We start from the raw sequence: 19661 nt of genomic DNA on the forward strand, positions 1-19661 counted from the left end.
TTCAAATGTCATCTTTTTAACATAATTTCTTTATTTATTCATTGGGAATTTCACATCATGCACTTTAATCCCGCTCACGTCCTACAAAAAAAGCAAGCAAACCAATAAGAAAGAAAGAAAGAAAGAAAGAAAGAAAGAAAGAAAGAAAGAAAGAAGAGAGAGAGAAGAAGAAGAAGAAGAAGAAGAAGAAGAAGAAGAAGAAGAAGAAGAAGAAGAAGAAGGGAGGGAGGGAGGGAGGGAGGGAGGGAGGGAGGGAGGGAGGGAGGAAGGGAGGAAGGAAGGAAGGAAGGAAGGAAGGAAGGAAGGAAGGAAGGAAGGAAGGAAGATTGAAATGACACAGAGAAGATTAGCATGGCTTCTGTGCAATGATGACACACAAATCTATGAAGTGTTCCACACTTAAAACTGGGTGGTGGTGGTACCTGCCTTTAATCCCAGTACTTGGGAGAAAAGGCCGGTGGATCTCTGAGTCTGAGGCCAGCCTGGTCTACAGACTGAATTCCCGGAAAACCAGAGCTCCACAGAGAAACTCTGTCTTGAGAAATCCAAAAACCCCAAAACCCAACCCCCCCCAAAAAAAAGAAAGAAAGAAAGAAAGAAAGAAAGAAAGAAAGAAAGAAAGAAAGAAAGAAAGAAAGAAAGAAAGAAAGAAAAAGAAAAAAAGCTGGGCGGTGGTGGAGCATGTCTTTAATCCCAGCACTCAGGAGGCAGAGCCAGGCAGATCTTTGTGAGTTCGAGGTCAGCCTGTTTACCAAAGTGAGTTCCAGGATAGCCAGGACTGTTTCACAGAGAAACCGTGTCTTGAAAAAAGAGAGAAAAGAAAGAAAGAAAAGAGAGAGAGAGAGAGAGAGAGAGAGAGAGAGAGAGAGAGAGAGAGAGAGAGAAAGAAAGAAAGAAAGAAAGAAAGAAAGAAAGAAAGAAAGAAAGAAAGAAAGAAAGAAAGAAAGAAAGATGCCAATAATGCAGCACTCTGATTTTCCACGTGAAGAGCTGGAGGGGTTAAACAAGGCTGCCTCCAGGTTCTTGTTCCAGGTCTCGTCTTGAGTGGGATCAGGTTCTGTGCCGTGAAGGAGACAAAGTTTCTCTGTTGTAATGGATCTGATGAGTATTTGTCTTTGACCAGGTGGATAGGGACACTCAGGGGCAGGAGTGTTCACAGACTGGAGAGGCACTGAAAGAGAGCAGGGAACACAAATTCATGACACAGTGGGTTCCACAGACAGCTCTTTATTATGATGATGAACATGCGGAAAATCTTTCAGTTAAGGGGAGGGTTAAAAAAATCCTGGTGATCTACTACATTTTTGACACAGCATTTTAAAAACCTTAGTAGCCACAAGCTATAATAATACCAAGTAACTCATATCTTTCATTGTGCCAGCATGTTATTTCCAAGTTCTTAAAGGTTTCCCTAAGGAGGACATTGAGGAATAGCAGGACACATACATAGTGAAGGAGGGGGAGCCCTGTATGAGTAGCCAGTTCAGCTGGATTTTTGTCTGAGATCTTCCACTGCTCTCATGGGCTTCAAATCCCTTAACTCTAAACTTCTGATCACAGTAACGGTATTGGCATCAAGGGAGGGGTGAGGGCATTGGAATGAAACATCGGGGACAAAAAAGGCACTTTGTAATAGTTGAAATACTATCTCAATACTTGTCTCGCGTACGTTCCTCAGGATAGAATCTGGGAGAAGCAAGCTGTAAGGGGAGGTTTTCTTCCTCTCTTGCATGTGCTGCACTTCATGCAATGGGTTACAGTGGGTATGTGTGGGTATAAGACATGCGCAATGGGAACAAAGCTCGAGGCATTTCAATACATCCCTCATCGCGACTGACTCCGAGGTCAACCACCGGTTGGTGACCTGCTGCTGCAGCTGCGGGATGACCTCTATCTGTCAAAGTGCACCGGGACCTCTGGGTTACCCTCACAGGCTATGACCACCCGCCTGGTGCTGGCCCTGGCCCTGTATCTGCAGTTGGGAGCCCGAGAGCCCCCTGTCTCCCTGCAGTCGGTGACCTTCACCACGCCCTCGTGACAGTTCAGATTGCCGTTCTTGCACTGGATATTGGCGGTACTGCAGATGCCCCGGATGTTCCAGATGTCTTCGTGGATGAAGGTGTTGAAGCGCTTGCACTAAGGAGCGGTCATCTTCCTTCTCTGCATCATCACGTTGCAGTACCTGTCATCGCCACCCGTGTCCTGGGGGGCAGCATGCTGTCTCAGGAACCTCTGGTACATTCGATCTTGGCCAGAGGAGGGCTCTACAAGCGCTAACCCCAGCAGGGTCAGCACCAAGAGCAGAAACCAAGACTGGGTCCTCTGCAGAGCCATCACCACCTAGGAAGGGCCTGAGAAGGAAGCAAGAAGAGGAGGAAAGGGTAAGGACTGGGCACTGGAGAGGTTCTCAGATCAGCAAGGTGAAGTCTCAGGAGACTCTTCCCTTCCCCCTTCCTTCCCCTCGCGGTCTGCTCACTTTTTCCTGCTCCCACCTTGTCCACCCTTTTCTCTGAGAGCGAATAGTTTAGGAACATGGACCTCCCTGAGAAACGACCCATTCTCTTTACTAAATGACACGTGGTATAGCAAACAGAGCAAGCCAGGGCAGAACTGACTGGGTGGTTAATTTAGTTATCCAGGCCTGTGTGACTAGAGTGTAATACAAGGAAAGGTAAATCTGCATAGAGCTGGTGTTTGAGGTTTGTAAGAGCATTAGCTAGTAGGATCATTAGGGAGTGTTTTTTGTCCCAGAAATTTCCATTCCCAAAGGTGTAGACAGACTGGAGTCCAGGCAAGTCTACCTGTTGCCGATTTGAATGCCCTGTGTCTAGGAACTGAGGAAGATAAAGTAGAACAGACTTCCATCTAGCCTTTCCTCTCCCGTGACTATTTTGTTAGTGGAGTAAATCCCATGTTCCACGGGTGTTTGGGGGAAACGCTTTACACCTCTGTTAAAAACAAATACTCGTCTCTGTGAGTTCGAGGCAGGCCTAGTCTACAGAGTGAGTTCCGGGATAACCAGGCTTGTTACACAGAGAAACTCTGTCTCAAAAAACCAAACCAAACAAATACCGGCTTCCTCCCAAAGCTCAGGGATCATTGGGAGGGAGGGAGGGAGGGAGGGAGGGAGGGAGGGAGGGAGGGAGGGAGGGAGGGAAGAGATTGAAAGGCAAGGGGTGACTGCACTGAAGCCATATTTTCTGGGCACAACAGGCAACTTGAACATATGAACTTACAGCTGTTTAGACAGCATGCACAAGACCTATGCAGACTCAAGGCAGACAAAATCCCAGCCTGGAGGGGAGAGGTGGGCATGAAGTCTCACCCCTAACTCAGGAGCCATTTGCAAATGTTATCGGCTTAGAGAGGAAGAGTCAGTTTTCTTTAAGGATGTGTGACCCCTGGTACATTGATCGCTCCAGAGGATAGTCTGCACCCAAGAGTATTTGGGCAGAACAAACTGGACTCAATGGGTTTAAAAAATAAAAAAGGGGGCTATGAAGCTGGGTGGGTAGGATGAGGTGGGTAGATCTAGGAAGAGCTGGGAGAGGACAGTGAATATGATCAAAATACATTGTATGAAATTCTCAAAGAATTAATAAAAAAAACATTATTTAAACAAACAAAACAGGACCATAAAGACATGGCCAGTACTTTTCTTCAAGAAAAGTTTAATAATGGTTTAAGGAATGGCTATCAGATGCTGCCCTCTGGTGGTCAGCCCTCAGATTGACTCCCAGGTGCGTTGACAAGAGCAAATAAAAACCATCCCTGATGTAAGAGAAGTGGACACCTCAAAGTAACAGGACAGTTGTTTAAGATCAAGCAGACTTAACAATGCAAGCACAGTCCAAGAGCTGCCTTCCTCAGAGCTGGTTTGAGTACAGAGATACCATCGTCCTTCTCTTCAAAGATGCGGCTCCAGGATGGCAGATCCCGCACATGGCTGAAATGCCTTATGGTCATGTGTATTTCATCCCACCTGAAGCCTATGCTTTGGTAGGTGATAATTACCAGTACCAAATGCAAGTATTACTCTTTAACATCCCCCCAATTTCACAGCCACGTCTATGCCCCACTTCTGTGCCCCCAGCTACAGATTTGAGACAGCATTACCACAGTTATTAGTGGCCTTGAGGGACTTGAGGTTGGGCCCTCCCTCATGTTTGGTTTGGGCTCTACCTCCTGTTTCTCTGGTAACACTAGACAGGTGAGCATCAGCTTGGCACTCTGTGGGCTTCCTGGTCAAGAGTGGAATATCTGCCCCTGCGTAGTTACATGAAATTCTGTTCCACTCCAAAGACTAGAACATAACCTACTATTTTCTCCTCCTTAGGGGTTAATCCAGCTCTACTTGTCAATCACCTGGCCAAGAAACCGACCCTCAGAAAGACTGATGATCTAAAAGCACACAAAGGAGAGGGATGGGCAGTTATTCCTTTAATGAGCTAGTGCAGTTAACCTTCCCAGAAGTCCATCCCTCAGCACAACCACATACCGAGCCGCTGGCCTGCAGCCTGCTAAGTCTTCTGGATTACTCAGAAAGCCGTGTTTTCTTTTTTGTCCATTCTATCCCTTTCTTTCAGATACTGGCCAGATTGCTAACCATGCCTTCCTAGAACTCTGGGCTTTCTTACTCTTCCCCTAACCCCCTGCCTCCACCCCTACCTTGTGCTGCTTGCTGAGCTCCACTGCTGGACATGGCTGCTTTCCTAGACCCTAACTCAGAAGATATTCTTTTTGTCTTCCTCTTCTCCATCTTCTTCCTCTGGTAGCTGCCAAGGTTTACAGCTTGCCCTCCATTATTTTTCTTTTAAACTCCAATAAAATGTTCTCAAGCTTCCTTCTGAGTCTGACTCTAAGTTCTTTTTTATCAAGGGCACCCAAAAGAGGGAACAGCACATTCTGCTAACACCATGTCAGGCAGAGGGGAATTACGTGGTCCTGAGAGGAACGGAGGCAGAGAAAGCTGCTGTTTGATTTACTTCTGGCCCAGTTAGTTCTATCAGCTTGTCTTAGCCTAGAGCAGCAGTTCTCAACCTGTGGGTCACGACCCCTTTGGGGGTCACGTATCAGATATCCTGCATATCAGGTATTTTTGTTATTGTTTATAACAATAGTAAAATTACAATTATAAAGTAGCAACGAAATAATTTTATGTTGCGGGGATCACCACAACATGAGGATCTGTATTAAAGGCCTGCAGCATTAGGAAGGTTGAGAACCACTGGCCAAGAGTCACTTAAGAGATTTCCCATGTCAGACTGGCCTATGGGCAGGTCTGGTTTGGGGGTCTTGATGGTTAATTGATGTCGAGGTACCCAAGCCACTGTGAGCAACACTGTTCCCAGGACTGTGGGGAAAAAACCGCTAGACATGAGTCTGCAAGCCAGCCAGCCAGCAGTATTCCTCCATGGTTTCTGCTTCAACCTACTTACAGTCCTACTCTGACCTCCTTCAGTGACAGTGTGTGACCTAGAGGTGTAAGTCAAGCAGATCCTCCTGCACCCCAATACTTTATGTTCGCCAAGGATTCATCACAGCAGCAGGGATCAAGTAGAGAAAACTCGGCTGCAGAGGGAAGTGGAGCGCATTGAGGATCCGTGGTCCACCCTCTAGAGAGAGATTTTGGACCAGCTGTGAAAGCGTGAACAGCACAGCTGGAGCGCGCATACACTCGGTAGCCTTGCACACCCATCCCCCCAGCACAGGTGGCTTTGATCTGATCACTTGCCAGCTCTCAGAGCCATGGGGACACTTAGTGGAAGTGGGTCACTGATGAGCCTTTCTCACAGACATCCACACTTGCTCTGGCAGAGCACTTCCCATGTGAGCCCCCATGCAATTGGTGAGGCTACAGACCTGGACAGTGGGGGTGGTGTGAGGGCAACTCTTACTAAATTGCTGGGCCTGTGGGAAAACAAAACAAAACAAAACAAAAAACCCAGAAAACTCTCTCTCCAAGATCGCAGACACAGATTCTGCAGGGACACCCAGTACTTAGGTTTTAGCTTCAGCTGAAAGGGGTGCTTATTTGCCACCCCCTCCCATTTTACCTGGGTCTTAATTACTTTCTCTACTCATGCTTTCTTTTAAACTTAAAATCTGGATTAGATAATTGGCTCCACAGAAAACCTAAGGTATTCAGGTAAAAGCAAACACACACTTCAGATATTCTAACCAATGAGTAAGTAGGACATAGTACGACATCCTAGGGGAGCAGTACAACGCGGACACGCTTAGGTGCATCTCAAAGGCTCTCACTATCAGAGAAAATGAAGGAGCTAGAGATGAAGCTGTGATGGTCAGCAGAGGGCTTGCCTAGCATGCATGGAGCCCTGGGTTCTATTGCCAGCAGCACACGCAGCCAGGCACGGTGGGGCACCCCTGTAATCCCAACACTTAGGAGGTAAAGGCAGGAATAGCAGAAGTCCAGGCCAGCTCTGGCTCCAGGAAAGAGAGAGGCTTTCCTATTTAGTATAGTTTTAACCAGGACTCTCCCCGAAGGCTCTCCCGCTATGTCAAAGATTCTCAATAAGAACTTCTTTTGACTCCATGAGTCTCCTGTGCTAGCTGCTACACAGTTCAGAGTTTCAAAGTTCCTCAAAGGCCCATGTGTCCAAGGTTTCCGGGGAGGAAGTGAGGTCACTGAGGGCATGCCCTTGAAGAGTCCTTACATCGACCTCAGCTCCTTCCTCCTTGTTCTCCTGATGCTGTGAGGTGAGAATCCATTCTGCCATGCTCTCCTGCTATAAATCACTGTCTCTCCATAGGTACAAGAGGAACGGGTCCATGTGGTGGTATTCTAATTGTACTGAAATGTGATTTTGATTGTATGTTAATAAATAAAGTTGCCCGGGGGTCACAGCTATTAGAGCCATAGACAGAGTGTGGCGGGGTTGGTGCACGACTTTAATCCCATAGATCTCTGTGTGTTCAGGGATACAGCCAGCATTGGAGAAAAATGCCTTTAAGACCTGGGTCCTGTACATACAGACAGTGATGAGGCAGTCATGTGTTTGGGTTTACAACCAATGAGAAGGCAGAATGACTATGAAACGACTTACACACAGGAAAATAGCTCTCTTTTGGAAAGCTGGGACACCGCAGGAGGAAGGGTGAGATTTTAGCTCTCAGCTCTGACCTCTCAGCTTTCTCTTTTACAATGGTTCTGTGTTTCTTATTTAATAAGACGGTTGGTTACATCTACAGGTCCAAGTGTTCTTTCCTCTTTCTAAGCTGATTAGCTCAAATATGTTGTCCTAGCAATGGAAAGAAGACTAACACGGTGCGTGGCTTTGGGAGATTCCTCAACTTATCTCAGCGTATCACTTTGTAAGTTACACACCCATCATGACACCTGTCTGTTGCAATATTGTGAGAAACAAAATTTAAACAGTTTAATGGGAGGTCTTATCACAAAGCCTAGCACACAGTAAGTGGTCAGTAAAGGCTGGCAATGGCTTCTCATGTGTCCACTTTTATCCTTGAGCATGTATCTATGAGGAAAGGAGTTGAAAGCAGGGTCACTTTGGGATGGAGGGGGACAGGTCCACTGCTTCCAGGAGGCAGAATAACTACATAGTAATAGGAAGTGCATAGAAAGAACAGGGAAGAAGCAGGCCGTGGGTGAGATGGGCCAGAGACCGACTCCTGCAGAACAGAAAAAGGAATGCCAGCTTGGTCTTCAGAGCCAACTGTCTTCCCTTTCTTTCTTTTTTCTTCCTCTACTTTCTTCACTTAGCAGAAAATAGCATCTGACTACAGTGTGTTGCGCTCAGTATTATTGACTCTCTTTATTTTAAAGAGTTGATCACACTCTGAAAAAATTGGAGGTCTAGTTATTCATGTTGTATCCCCTGGGAGAATTTCCTCTCCAGTTGCATGAAATTTTCGCCCTCACATGGTCACCATTCTGTGAAATTTGAGAGTGTTTCTTGTCTGTTCCTTGCACAGCCAGCAATCACCTATGATTCCGTCTTCTGTTTCTCAAATGTCTTATTGAGACACAATGCCTTCCCTGTAAATTGACATTTCACTCTAAATAGCTTTGCATTATGATAGAGCAATAGACTCATTACAAAAACACCAAGACTGTGTTGGACTGCTTCTCCATCAATGGGTGAGAAAGACCCATCCAGGCATGTGATTTTTATTGTTATTGTTGTTTGTTTGTTGCAGGATGTCTCCTTCTACCATGTGAGTCCCAGAAAAACCTTGGGTCATGCCTCTTGGGGGCCACCACGTTACCTCACTGAATGACCTCACTGGCCTTTGAATTTTTATTTTTCAAGGTAATTTTTGTAATGAGAGACATAGGGAAACTTCCTCCTGTTTTCTGAAGAGATGGTGGTGATTCCTGGACTGAGCATCGGCAGCCGACTCCCCCACTTTGAATACTGTCAGGAAGGCTGGGCTCACTCAAGTACTGGTCCACAGCGTGAGGACTGGAAAAGTGGGACCTTGGGCCCAGTTTAGGGCAACTCGGCTGGGAAGCCCATACCCACATTTGGGATGTCTCACTTTCTGAGTGCCCCTCCCACAACCTTTATGTTGATAGTCTATGTTAAAATTATCCTTGATAAAAATCCACAACTCTGCTTCATACAGGCTAGTCTTGAAATTCTTTTCTGTGTGTGAAACTATGAATCTGCTTTGGCCAGAGTTGAGGTCCTTAAAGACATTAATGGAACTCATTAAGTTGCTGAGGATGGGCAGCATGAAGCTGTGTCTGCCCCCCAGTGCTCACATCTCTGCTGGTTTGGGTGCTGTGTGTAAGAGAAAGGAGGAGTGTGTGGGGAGGATATCTTTGGTGTGCCAGCATTTAACTGTAACTCCTTTCTCTAAAGGCTCCTTTGGTGACCTAATACTTGACTCTTTCAAAAATTCTCATCTGTCCCATCTGTAAATCAGTTATCATCCTCACCGCCACAGAAAGATGAAGTCCACCGTCCCACTGACTGGCAGGTAAGGAAGAACGTCTCTGCTCTTACCCCTCACCCCACGGAGCAGATGAGTAGAAAATATACGAAAAGGTAAATTATCTAGAAACTAGTGATTCTTCCAGATGGATTGTTAATGGCTTTAGAGACATCTTTATTTATGTGCATCATAAATCTGAGACCTAAGTTTCAGATACTTCATTTTCTGGCCATTGACAGTGAAAGTTGCCATCATTGTTCTGGGTTAAGAGGGGATAAAAAGGAAGCAGAGCCATTTCTGGGTGAGGGGTCTGCCTGCTTTGGACTGATGATAGACTCGTCAAAGTGGACAGGCAAGCCGTTTTCACAGGCAATAACAATGCGTCTGAAATCTTTGGAGGCTCGGTACCGGCACGGAGGCCGGGGAGACCCTCCTATATGACTGCAAGTGGTGACCTGGAATTCAGAGATGCTTATTCTTAAGTTATTTTCATAAGGATTTCCGTTTTCTCCACAGACGGCCCTGATGCTTTTCTTTTTGCCATGAATGAAGGTGTTGCGTTCTTTGCAGGGAGAGGTCAGGTCTCGATCCTCCATCATATGGTTACAGTATCTGTCATCCCGACCGCTTGGCTTGGCATCATAGTGCTGTTTCAGGAATTTGTCATACCTTTCGTTATTCTGAGCCAGAGTTGGTGGAGTGGAAACCAGACCCAGCACGAAGACCAAGAACAAGGGGCCCAGACTCATGGTCATCTCTTCCAATAGAGATTCCTGCCAAAATAAAAAAGTAGGAAAGGTTGTAGCATGAATCTTAAAAGTTCTTATTAATAAAAACAAACCCAGGGCCAGGTATTGCAGTGAATGCAGGAAGATCAGAGAGACAGAACAGGCCACAGCTAACCTCACCTGGCCAACTTCTCAGCTGATCCTGTTTCCTCAGACTGGAAGCCTCTGAGTCCTCATCCAAATGCATATCAACTGAGCTGTGCTGATCAAAAGCCTAAAAGCTTAACCAGGCTGTATTTCCTTGTCCTCTTCCTCATGCCTTAAATACGTTTCTGTCTCCTGCCATTACTTCCTGGAATTAAATGCATTTGTCACCTGCTTGGCTGTTTCTAGTGTGGCCTTGAACTCACAGAAATCCAGGCAGATCTCTGCCTCTGGAATGCTAGGATTAAAGGTGTGTGCTACCACTGCCCAACCTCTATGTTTAATATTGTGGCTATTCTGTTCTCAACCCCAGATAAGTTTTTAGAGTGGACAATATTTTGGGGAACACAAGACCACCACAAATGGTTGGCTCTTGGAACCACATTCTAACTTAGGCTAGAAGTGTGGGGACTTCCCTCTGATAGGACATTATAAATCAGTCATCCTCAGTCATCTAACTCATCCTCTGCTTGGGCCTTCCTAATGGACTGCAGGACCCAGTCATCTTCCTCTGTCTTTCAGGATCACCATCAGCCAGAGCACAGTTAAAAACTAGTTATGTTCTTAGTCACTTATTACTTAACTTGATAACTCCTACTCAACTCCCTGTTGGGCCCAGGAACTGTGCTAGATCCTGGGACACAAAGACCTTTAAGATATACCAAGGACAGGGGCAGTGGTGTGTGTCTGTAAGTCCCAGCTACTTAGGAAACTGAGGCAGGAGGATTGCTCAAGCCCTGGAGTTCCACACAGGCTCGGGCAACATAGAAAACTCCCTTTGGGGAAGACAGAGAAGAATGGAATAGAGATGTGGCATCCAGGGGAAGCAATGGGGCCTCCTGAGGTGAGACAGGTGCTAACACAGGAGCTGAGAGCCATGAGGAATGACATCCGGGGACCATGAGCACAGGGGCAGCAGATCCCCCAAGGCTACAGAGATGGGGGTCCGGGCACTCGGGTCTCTCAGTTCCACACCAATGAGGAAAGCTGTTGAGAGGAAGTCACCTTGGTGTGAAGGGGGGTGTGGGCGCCATGGGCCCTGGCCCCCGACTGGGAGTGGCTGCGGCCTTGCCTGCTGACCTCCATCTGATGTCCTCCCTATTCAGATTCCCTGCCGGTATCCACCCTTCTGAATGCTTAAGGGAAGTTCCTTGTTTGTGTATCCTGCATTTTGGGCGTTAACAACTTAGATGCAAGAATGTAGAACATTGGGTCTGGAATGTAGACCATTGGTAGCGAACTTCTGCCCTCCGGGGGTTCCTCCATTTGTGCTGTAAGCCTGTATGTATTTAAGGTTTCTTCCCTCTTTCAATAAACGGCATTCGACATCCAATTGTACGAATGACCCGCTGTCTCTTGTCTCTATTTTTTAATCCGCAGCCCTTCGCTCAGACATGGTAAACGGGTATCGGTAATGCAGGCGTTACCGCTACAAATGGAGGTCCCATCGAGATCTGGGAAAGAAGGACCAGCTGACGGACACTCTTGGAAGGCCAGCTGGCATTTCAAAGGTAAGAGTGGATTGAAATGGGTGTAATTAGCTCACAGTCAGTTAATTGGACTGTTGAAGCAGGAAGGCACCAAAGTTAAGTAAGGGCAAGACAGCTAAAGATTTTAAATGAAAAAGAAAATCTTCCCAATAGAGAAGAGGGAAGGAAAGGAAATTTCCCGTAAGAAAAGGGAGAAAAAGTTTTAATCAAGAAAAAAGTATTTTCCCGGTAAAAAGGGGAAAAATTTTTGAAACTAGGCCTAAAGATTGGGGTCTTGTAGAGGAAGGATGAAGGAAAGAGAGAAGCCTCTTCCCAGTGGTAATGGAAGATGTAAAGACCTTTTCCAGTTGTAGAGTTTTCAGGATAGCTGAAAACTCTTGAGTTTTTTCTTCCTGCCAGTGCAGAGCGGCAGCATCTGAATTACAAAGAATCAACAGGTAGGCCTCATTGCTGCTGGCTGAACAGCAAGCGAGCCCAGAGCTTAAAGTTTTGCTGTCTGTGTGCTTAATTTTGGTTAAAATGTTTTTTATTTTTCCCTCAGAGTGGGAATAATTCAATATTTAGGATCCCTTCGTGGGAAATGTTTTTCTGTTTTTCCCTTATAGTGGGAATAACTCGTTATTAGGTAGTCCCTTCATGGGAGTAGGAAGTTTAAATGTGAGTTTGTGTGTGCGGGGCACGCCCAGCGGCTGTGGCGGACTAAGGCGTGCACGAGATAGCCCGAAGCAGCGGGCAGACAGGTACACGCCGGTGCAGAGCCGTGATGGAGTGCGGCCCAGGCAGGTGCTGGCAATAGAGCCCGAGCAGTGGGCAGAGCAAAGCTAAGCTACAGCCTCAGCTCTTGCCAAGCGAGCAGAGGCCGGGAAGGGACTAGCACTAAAAGTTTAACCGGGCCTAACTTCTGGTGAAAAATGGTTTCGGTCAGGACATTGAATACTAAGTCAATGCTGTTTGAATAAAGGATGTTCTGTTCTTTTGATTGTCTTGATAAATGTTTGGATTTTCATGGTAGATAAACTAAAGGAACAGGATTCATAATTTTGAACTATATGTTAGGTGTGCTCTTGTCTGTTGATCATTACTGAAAATTTGGCTCTACAATTTAAGTTGCTTTCTAGGAATTCTTGGTTTAATTCTATAAAAATATGACACCTAAAATGAATTGGGTTATCAGCTTATTAAATAATCTTGCTAAGATAAACCCATAAATGATAATCTCTTACTGATAAAAAGATTGCAAAATTATTTTTACAGTAAATAAAATGCAGGTAAATTGTTTGGTCCACGTTGTTAATAATTGGCTATTTGTGTTAATGTGTTACTTGAAATCTATAAAAAAGAATCCTCTTTTTTAGATTTTATAAAATACTACTAAAGAGTATTACCTAAAGTTTACCTTTTCAAATCCTATAGAGATTATATTTAATACTTTTATTATTGGCACATGTAAAAAGGACCATGAAAACAGAAGCTGGTGATAGAATTGCTCAATTATTATTGCTTTCATATTTTAAATTCAAAATGGCGCCGATATATAGAACTGGAGGCTTTGGAAGTGCAGGGAAAAAGGTGTTTTAACAAACAGTTATCAATGATAAACAGCCTAAATTAAAAATAAAATTATATGGGATTGAGATTGAAAGATTATTGGATTTTGGTGCTGGATACATCTATAATTTCACAAGAAACCTGAGATCCCAATTGACCCCTTAAAAATTCTACCTCTCACCTACAAGGTATCGGCACAGCTCAGACGCCATTACAGAACAGGCTCACGTGCAGTATATAGATCTTAATTCTCCCTTATTGTATTTGTGTAAAGAATCATTGTCTTCATGCTTTTGCTTACATGGGAGTGCCAAAATGCATAAAGACTGATAATGGTCCCGCCTACAGTAGTACGGGATTTTCAAAATTCTGCCAAGATTTTTCTATTGTTAATAAGACTGGTATTCCTTATAATCCTCAAGGGCAGGCTATAGTAGAACACTGCCGTCGTACCTTAAAAACATATATGGCTAAAGTAGAAAGGGGGGGAGCTAGGGGCTCATCTCTCCTCTCCACATTCTATTCTTTCCCTTGTTTTATATATTTTAAATTTTTTATCGGTGGATTCTGCTGGAGTATCTGCTGCAGATAAGCACTGGAGGGCTCCTGTTACAAATCATCTTCTGGTGCGATGGAAAGATCTTTCTACTGGCACTTGGAGGGGACCCGATCCGGTGTTGGTGTGGGCCCGTGGATCTGTTTGTGTCTTTCCGCAGGACAATGAAATTCCTCTGTGGGTTCCTGAACGCTGTGTGCGCCCTGTGGCTGCTGCTCAATCCCAACATGGCAGAGACCTATTGGGCCTTCGTAAAAAACTCTCCCCTTCTGATGCCAATGGGGATTGAGAGCCCAATACGGCCAGCCTTGGCAAACATTATTGTAAGCCTAGGAACTGTAGCCATGTGGTTGGATTCTTCAGAAGGTAATGTATGATAACTTTTTTCAAAAAACATTGAGAATGTATCACACCTTGGAGATTAAGGATAACTCTAAAGGTCAATGAACTTCATTTGTTAACAGTAGCATGCCAGCTAAGCCTTTCGCATTTTGCAACCCCCCTCAAGCTGGTGTAGTACCTACTTTTCAGGAATGGCTCTGTGCAACATTTATTGGCCTCCTGAAATTCATCTAGCCTTTTTGAAGATACCTCAAAATTTGTGAGCCTGAATGTAGCCATTATTGAGGCCATTAGTTCTGCTCCTTGTTTGCTGTTTTTGTTTTCTGTTTTCTTTATGTTTCTCAGTTGTTCTCTTGCAGACCTGCCAGCCTAAGTAGTGCTGGGATCAAGAAAAATGGGCCTTGGTGGTTCGTGTTCCTGGAGCCGTGTCCATGCCAGTGGACCGTGGCAGCTAGACACAGATGATGCTCACACGCTCCAGAAGAGACTCTGACATCGTTGTTGCCGTTATAGCAGTGGTGGCCACTGCTGCTATTGTTTCTGGGATTGCTATTTCATAATTGGTTACTACAGCTAGCACAATGGAGACCCTGGCAGCAAAAGTAGCTACCACAGTTAGTTAATCTTTCTTCTTATTGGGCATGATAAATTTAATTCCACTTTTATACATTATAATTGGCTTTGTAAGTTGTAAAAAATTATTAAAACTCAAGTTCCATTTGCTTATGGGATACCACCTTACAAGGACTCCAATTTGCAGTAAGGCTCGTTTAAGAAGGGAATGGTTCAATTGCCTTTAGCCTCCTGGCTATGGGTGGGTTAGGACTTCTGTTGGTCTTTTCTGTGTCGCACAGATTGCAAGCCCAGTGCCACTTTGAGATCTTTGGCAGCAGTCACTCTACAGCTCACAAGGTTGAGTCTGTATGATAATGAGTATTCAGAGATGGGTAATACTTGGGGGGCTGCCATCAACCTAAGACAGAGCACTTGTGTGGCCTGGGCAGGTGTCTCTATGACGGGTAAGGTGATCTGCTGGTCCCACGCAACCTAAGACAGAAGCTCATTTAATAAAAAGGGGGGACCTGTGGGCGCCATAGGCCCTGGCCCCCGACTGGGAGTGGCTGCGGCCTTGCTTGCTGACCTTGATCAGATGTCCTCCCTATTCAGATTCCCTGCCGGTATCCACCCTTCTGAATGCTTAAGGGAAGTTCCTTGTTTGTGTATCCTGCATTTTGGGTGTTAACAACTTAGATGCAAGAATGTAGAACATTGGGTCTGGAATGTAGACCATTGGTAGCGAACTTCTGCCCTCCGGGGGTTCCTCCATTTGTGCTGTAAGCCTGTATGTATTTAAGGTTTCTTCCCTCTTTCAATAAACGGCATTCGACATCCAATTGTACGAATGACCCGCTGTCTCTTGTTTCTATTTTTTAATCCACAGCCCTTCGCTCAGACATGGTAAACGGGTATCGGTAATGCAGGCGTTACCGCTACAGGGGGGCAGGTCTGCTTCTCCCAGAGGGCAGATTTGCCATTCAGTGCACAGGAAGAATGGAGCAGTGGACCTGGAAGAGAAGCTTAGGAGTGAAAGGGGGAATTCCAGCTTGTTCCTCAGTCTCTTCAGAAGCCTTTGGATGACTCGGAAGAACAGTTTCTAGTCTGCCCTAGGTTTGTAATGTGGCCAACACAGACACAAGATCTTCCAGTGTGGTAAAACAAACCATGACAAAATGAAACTGAGACCTCTTCATGAAGCCAAAGAACTTACAATATGCTGTAAGATCTCTCTGGAAAGGACAGAGTGAAGACCACTGCCTTCATCTCTTGAGAGCCTCTCAAGCCTCTCAGCTCACCTGGCACCACATGCATCCATCACAGACCACACACCTTAGGGCAAAAGGTACCTCTGCTGGAGCTTGAACCCCTTGTGGGCTTTTAAAAGATGTTATTTCTCATGAAATTTGGAATTCAGAGAATCAAGAGGCATTAGGTTGTCTGTGGTAAGCAGTGTCTGATAATACGCTTAGGTCTTTGGAGAAAAACGTAAAGATCACCCCAAGACCTAACAGCCCTCCTCATAGTGGGTCTGCAGAGATGGCTTGGCAGTTAAAAGCACATACTGCTCTTGCAGAGGACCTGAGTTCGTGGCCCAACACTCACACTGAGCAGCACCTCACATCTACCTGCAACCCCACTCCAGGGGATCTAATGCTTCTGGCCTGTGTGGGCACCTACACTCTCTTACACATACCTGTCCACAGACATGCAAGCATACACTTAAACTAATAATACTAATAATGATAATAATAATAATAATAATAATAATAATAATAATAATAATAATCTTTTTTTAAAAGCTCTATAAGGAGAAAGTGGTTCAGTAGGTAAAAAGCTGAGCTTGAGGACCTGCTGTGAAAGGGAAACATGGGGTTCCCCTTCTCCCCGGCCCAGTAACTGGTGAGTTTACGGTCCTAGAAAACATGGTAGATGGCTCCTGAGGAACATATATCCAAATATGCGCCTCGCTACAAAACCCATATAGGCCTATACCCCAATATACAAATGCCCCCACATTTAACAACAACAACAATCAACTTTGAAGTTTTGAATATTTTTTTTGTATACAGGGTCTTGCTCTGTAGCCCAGGCTGGCCTCAAACACTTGATTAAGAACCACCAGGCCCAGTTAATGTAGTTCTGGAGAAATGGAGGTAGGAGAATCAGAAGTTCAAGTTCATCTTGGTTCTATAGCGAGCTCAAGGGTAACTTGGGATACATGCGACCTTCTCTGTAAATAAATAAATACAAAGAACGTTGCATCTTTCAGCCTGAAGAAATATGTTACTGAAATTGAAGATCAGCCCCACCAAAAAGTGTTTTTTTTTTCATTCCCCTAAAATGTGCATTTCAGCTGCTTTGAGTTAATCATTAATTTTATTTTGTGTTTTTCTTGCTTGTTAGTCTGAACAGTTTTACTTTAACCGTGTGTGTGTGTGTGTGTGTGTGTGTGTGTGTGTGTGTGTGTGTGTGTGTGTGTGTGTCTGAAGAAGGCATTCAGTCTGTATGTAGTGCAGTGTCAGGAAAGTTGCAGGAATCTCCGAGGCCAGTGGGTCTAAGACCTTACTGAGCATGTGGGAGACAGGTAATGGTGAAGAAAATGTGCTGTCTTCCTAATTAGCCTCTGACACTAACCCACCCTGTCTGATTCACGATAACTGTAGACCATCTCAGTACATGGCTAAAGAACACCAACTTCTTGTGATTTCACAGTCCTGAAATAACAAGCTTCCCTTAAGCATGCAGATGATAATCTGTAACAGAATCAAACTCGAGTGTGTTTTGTTGTCTATTGAGAAAAGATAATGTCCGAGTGTAGAAGGGACAGCCCCCCTGAAGAATAACCAGCATTCACGTGCAGCGGCTGCTCTAGCAGAGCCGCTTGGCAGAGAGAAACCCAGCTTCAGGAAACCCACTTGCTGAGTTTTTCACGTTTGTCTTGGAGTTATCTTTCCTGGGTGATTTCTCTTCAGAAATTAGGAAGAATATATGCACGCAAGCAATCGTAAAACAGGCAAAAAGGGCTGATGGAAGATTGGGGCTAGCCTGGCTACATAGTGAGCTCCATGCCAACCTAAACACATACAATAACAAATGCTGGTAATACCTGAAAGAATCAGCAGGTGGAAGCAGTGGTTAGGGATGTTGCCATTTGGTAGGAGGACAACTGGCCCATGGGGTGGCACCAATCTGTACTTAAAACATTGTAGGAAGGAGTACAAGTTGTGGGGAATGTGAACTGGTAAGCAAACTTGCCAGGATTTAGGTAGTTAGGACACCAAAGCAAAAGCCATAACGTGGAGGATCCAAGCGCTAAGGAATTCACAAAGCAGATATTTACTGGCTATCAGATTTCATGGCCTCTGTTTCTAAGCACACCATTACTCATGTGATCTTGGGCAAACAACCATTTTTCCATCTATTTCTCCTGATGCTGTATAATCTACAATTGAGCGGTACCCGTATTCTTTACCTTGAATCATAGTGCTGGCTTCACAGCAGACTCTCAATAATCCCCTTGGTGAATTACTTCCTTTTCCTCTCCAGGCCTTTTACTATCCATAAACATGAGGCGTTCTAGCTTTGAAAGTCTGGGAGTCTATGGTTCTCACTAGGCTAACAGATCCTTTATCACGATTCAGCAGTGTTGGAATTATGGAAGAAATTTATATAAATTAGTTGATGGCACAAGACACCCACTGAAGGAAGAGGTGATGGGACAACCTTGACCTAGATGGCAGAAACACATCTTCCATGAAGGTTGTCTGTGTAAGCCAAGCCCAAATATCATGAGTAGACTAACACTACACAGGAGGCTTTACCTCCAAAAAAGACCCTTGCTTTTTAGACTTCAAAAGCACTCATGTCTACCTGGCCAGGTAAAGTGCTTACTTGTTTCTAATTTACAGAAACTGCACATTCATTTTTACCAACTCACCTAACACAGTTGTCAGGCTTATTTTAACTCCATTTCTCTAAAAGATCCAAAAACTGAATCCCAGCGGCACACCATCACCACCAATGTCAACTGTCCACTCTCGCAACTGTCTCCCTAACATATTTAAATTTCCTGCAAAGCCAGGTGAAGTATAATAGTGAGAAAACAAGTGACGGCTAGATTATTTGGGGTGCAGGTGTAAATCTGCCAAGGCCAAAGGTGCTGAACTTAGTCCCATATACAGCACATGACGGTCATTCAGATTTCTGACAGGAGAACCCGTTCCCACTCTTCTCTAGACTCATTCTATCCGTTCTTAAACTAATCTCACAGTCCTCACAAGAACACATGTTCCCTGCTTCTCCCCGTTGGCAGCGCTTTGTACCCAAGAGCTGCAGCAGCGTTGACAGTCCGGTGGCAACCTTTCCTAGCTGCACCCTCACTGACTTGTGTATCTCCAGCAACACTCCCGGAGGGAAGCCCTAACACCAGATGCCTGGTCTTCCTTCCAATCTTTCCTCCTTCCTTCCACCAAGCTACCATTTTTGGATCTTGGGACACATTCCACTTTGTTTTTAAAGAGCATCCTTCATTTTTGTAAAGGAAAAAAATGAGTGGGAAACAGTGCTGAAAGCATACTTCCAGGATTGGGGTTTTTCTTTTTATTCCTGCCAAGCCATACGCTTGTTATGGAGGGAACGGGACAGGTCAGATGCCCTTGGGCAAAGGGTTTCCCAAGCCTTTTGGAAATTTATCAGAACTGAGGAATCCCTCCTACACCTCGGTCAACTGCTCTCAATTCCATTCACTTATCTTCACCCAGGTACAACTATCCCCAAAGAAACCTGCTTTCATTTTAATTAGGCTCTCACTCATTTTCTTTTTAATGCCTGAGCTTGGGTCCAGAAGTCCTAAGGAGGGATGATTGGTTTCATTAAAATAGATGAATGGCTCGAAATAGAGTAGTCGAGTACCCAGGAGGAAGAGTCTTACCAAAGCTGGCCAGCTTTCCTCCGACTGGAGTGGAGTCTGGCTGTTTGCTCCTGGAGACCACGTCCAGCAGTGTGAAGCTAGAGGCTCCTCTCAGTCTGGTTATATAGAGGGCTCATGAGAGGGGGCTGGGGAGAGCATTTCTAAGGACGTACTTTGTCAGCAAGATGTAAACCAAGGACAGAAATAGTGGACAAACAAGGAGTCATTCACCTTTTCCCTGGGCATGCCCAGGCCAAATATTGACCACCTAGTGGATCAGATGTTTGCTCAGAGATGATGATGTTTGCTAGGCATGGTCTTCTGTTCCAAAGCTGCCTCTTCCTAATGTGCATGGTCCTTCCCCTTGCTCACAGTAGGACTGAGGTTCTGCTCTTCATATGGCA

The 19661-nt window shown here is 45.1% G+C and overlaps 1 protein-coding gene and 2 pseudogenes across 2 annotated transcripts; 1 reads left to right on the forward strand and 2 right to left on the reverse strand.

Moving 5' to 3' along the window:
* The first annotated feature begins 318 nt into the window (after positions 1–318).
* Positions 319–403, forward strand: LOC143267483 (U6 spliceosomal RNA; annotated as a pseudogene).
* Positions 404–1297: 894 nt separating this feature from the next.
* Positions 1298–19417, reverse strand: LOC143267364 (ribonuclease 4-like; annotated as a pseudogene). Its single transcript, XR_013042370.1, has 2 exons — positions 19279–19417; positions 1298–2351 (listed from the first exon to the last, which is right to left on the reverse strand). The product of XR_013042370.1 is annotated as a ribonuclease 4-like (transcript).
* LOC102925067 (angiogenin-like) lies at positions 9073–19331 on the reverse strand. The gene is made up of 2 exons (XM_006998573.4): positions 19279–19331; positions 9073–9695 (listed from the first exon to the last, which is right to left on the reverse strand). Exon 2 carries the CDS (start codon positions 9675–9677, stop codon positions 9174–9176), a length of 504 nt encoding a protein of 167 aa, XP_006998635.1. The 5' UTR covers positions 9678–9695; positions 19279–19331; the 3' UTR covers positions 9073–9173.
* Positions 19418–19661: the final 244 nt, after the last annotated feature.

Source organism: Peromyscus maniculatus, chromosome 9 (assembly GCF_049852395.1).
Source record: "Peromyscus maniculatus bairdii isolate BWxNUB_F1_BW_parent chromosome 9, HU_Pman_BW_mat_3.1, whole genome shotgun sequence".
In the NCBI taxonomy this organism is placed as follows: domain Eukaryota; kingdom Metazoa; phylum Chordata; class Mammalia; order Rodentia; family Cricetidae; genus Peromyscus; species Peromyscus maniculatus.

Coding starts and splice junctions, on each gene's coding strand:
- LOC102925067 (XM_006998573.4), bottom strand. CDS start 9,677: ATGACCATGAGTCTGGGCCCCTTGTTCTTGGTCTTCGTGCTGGGTCTG.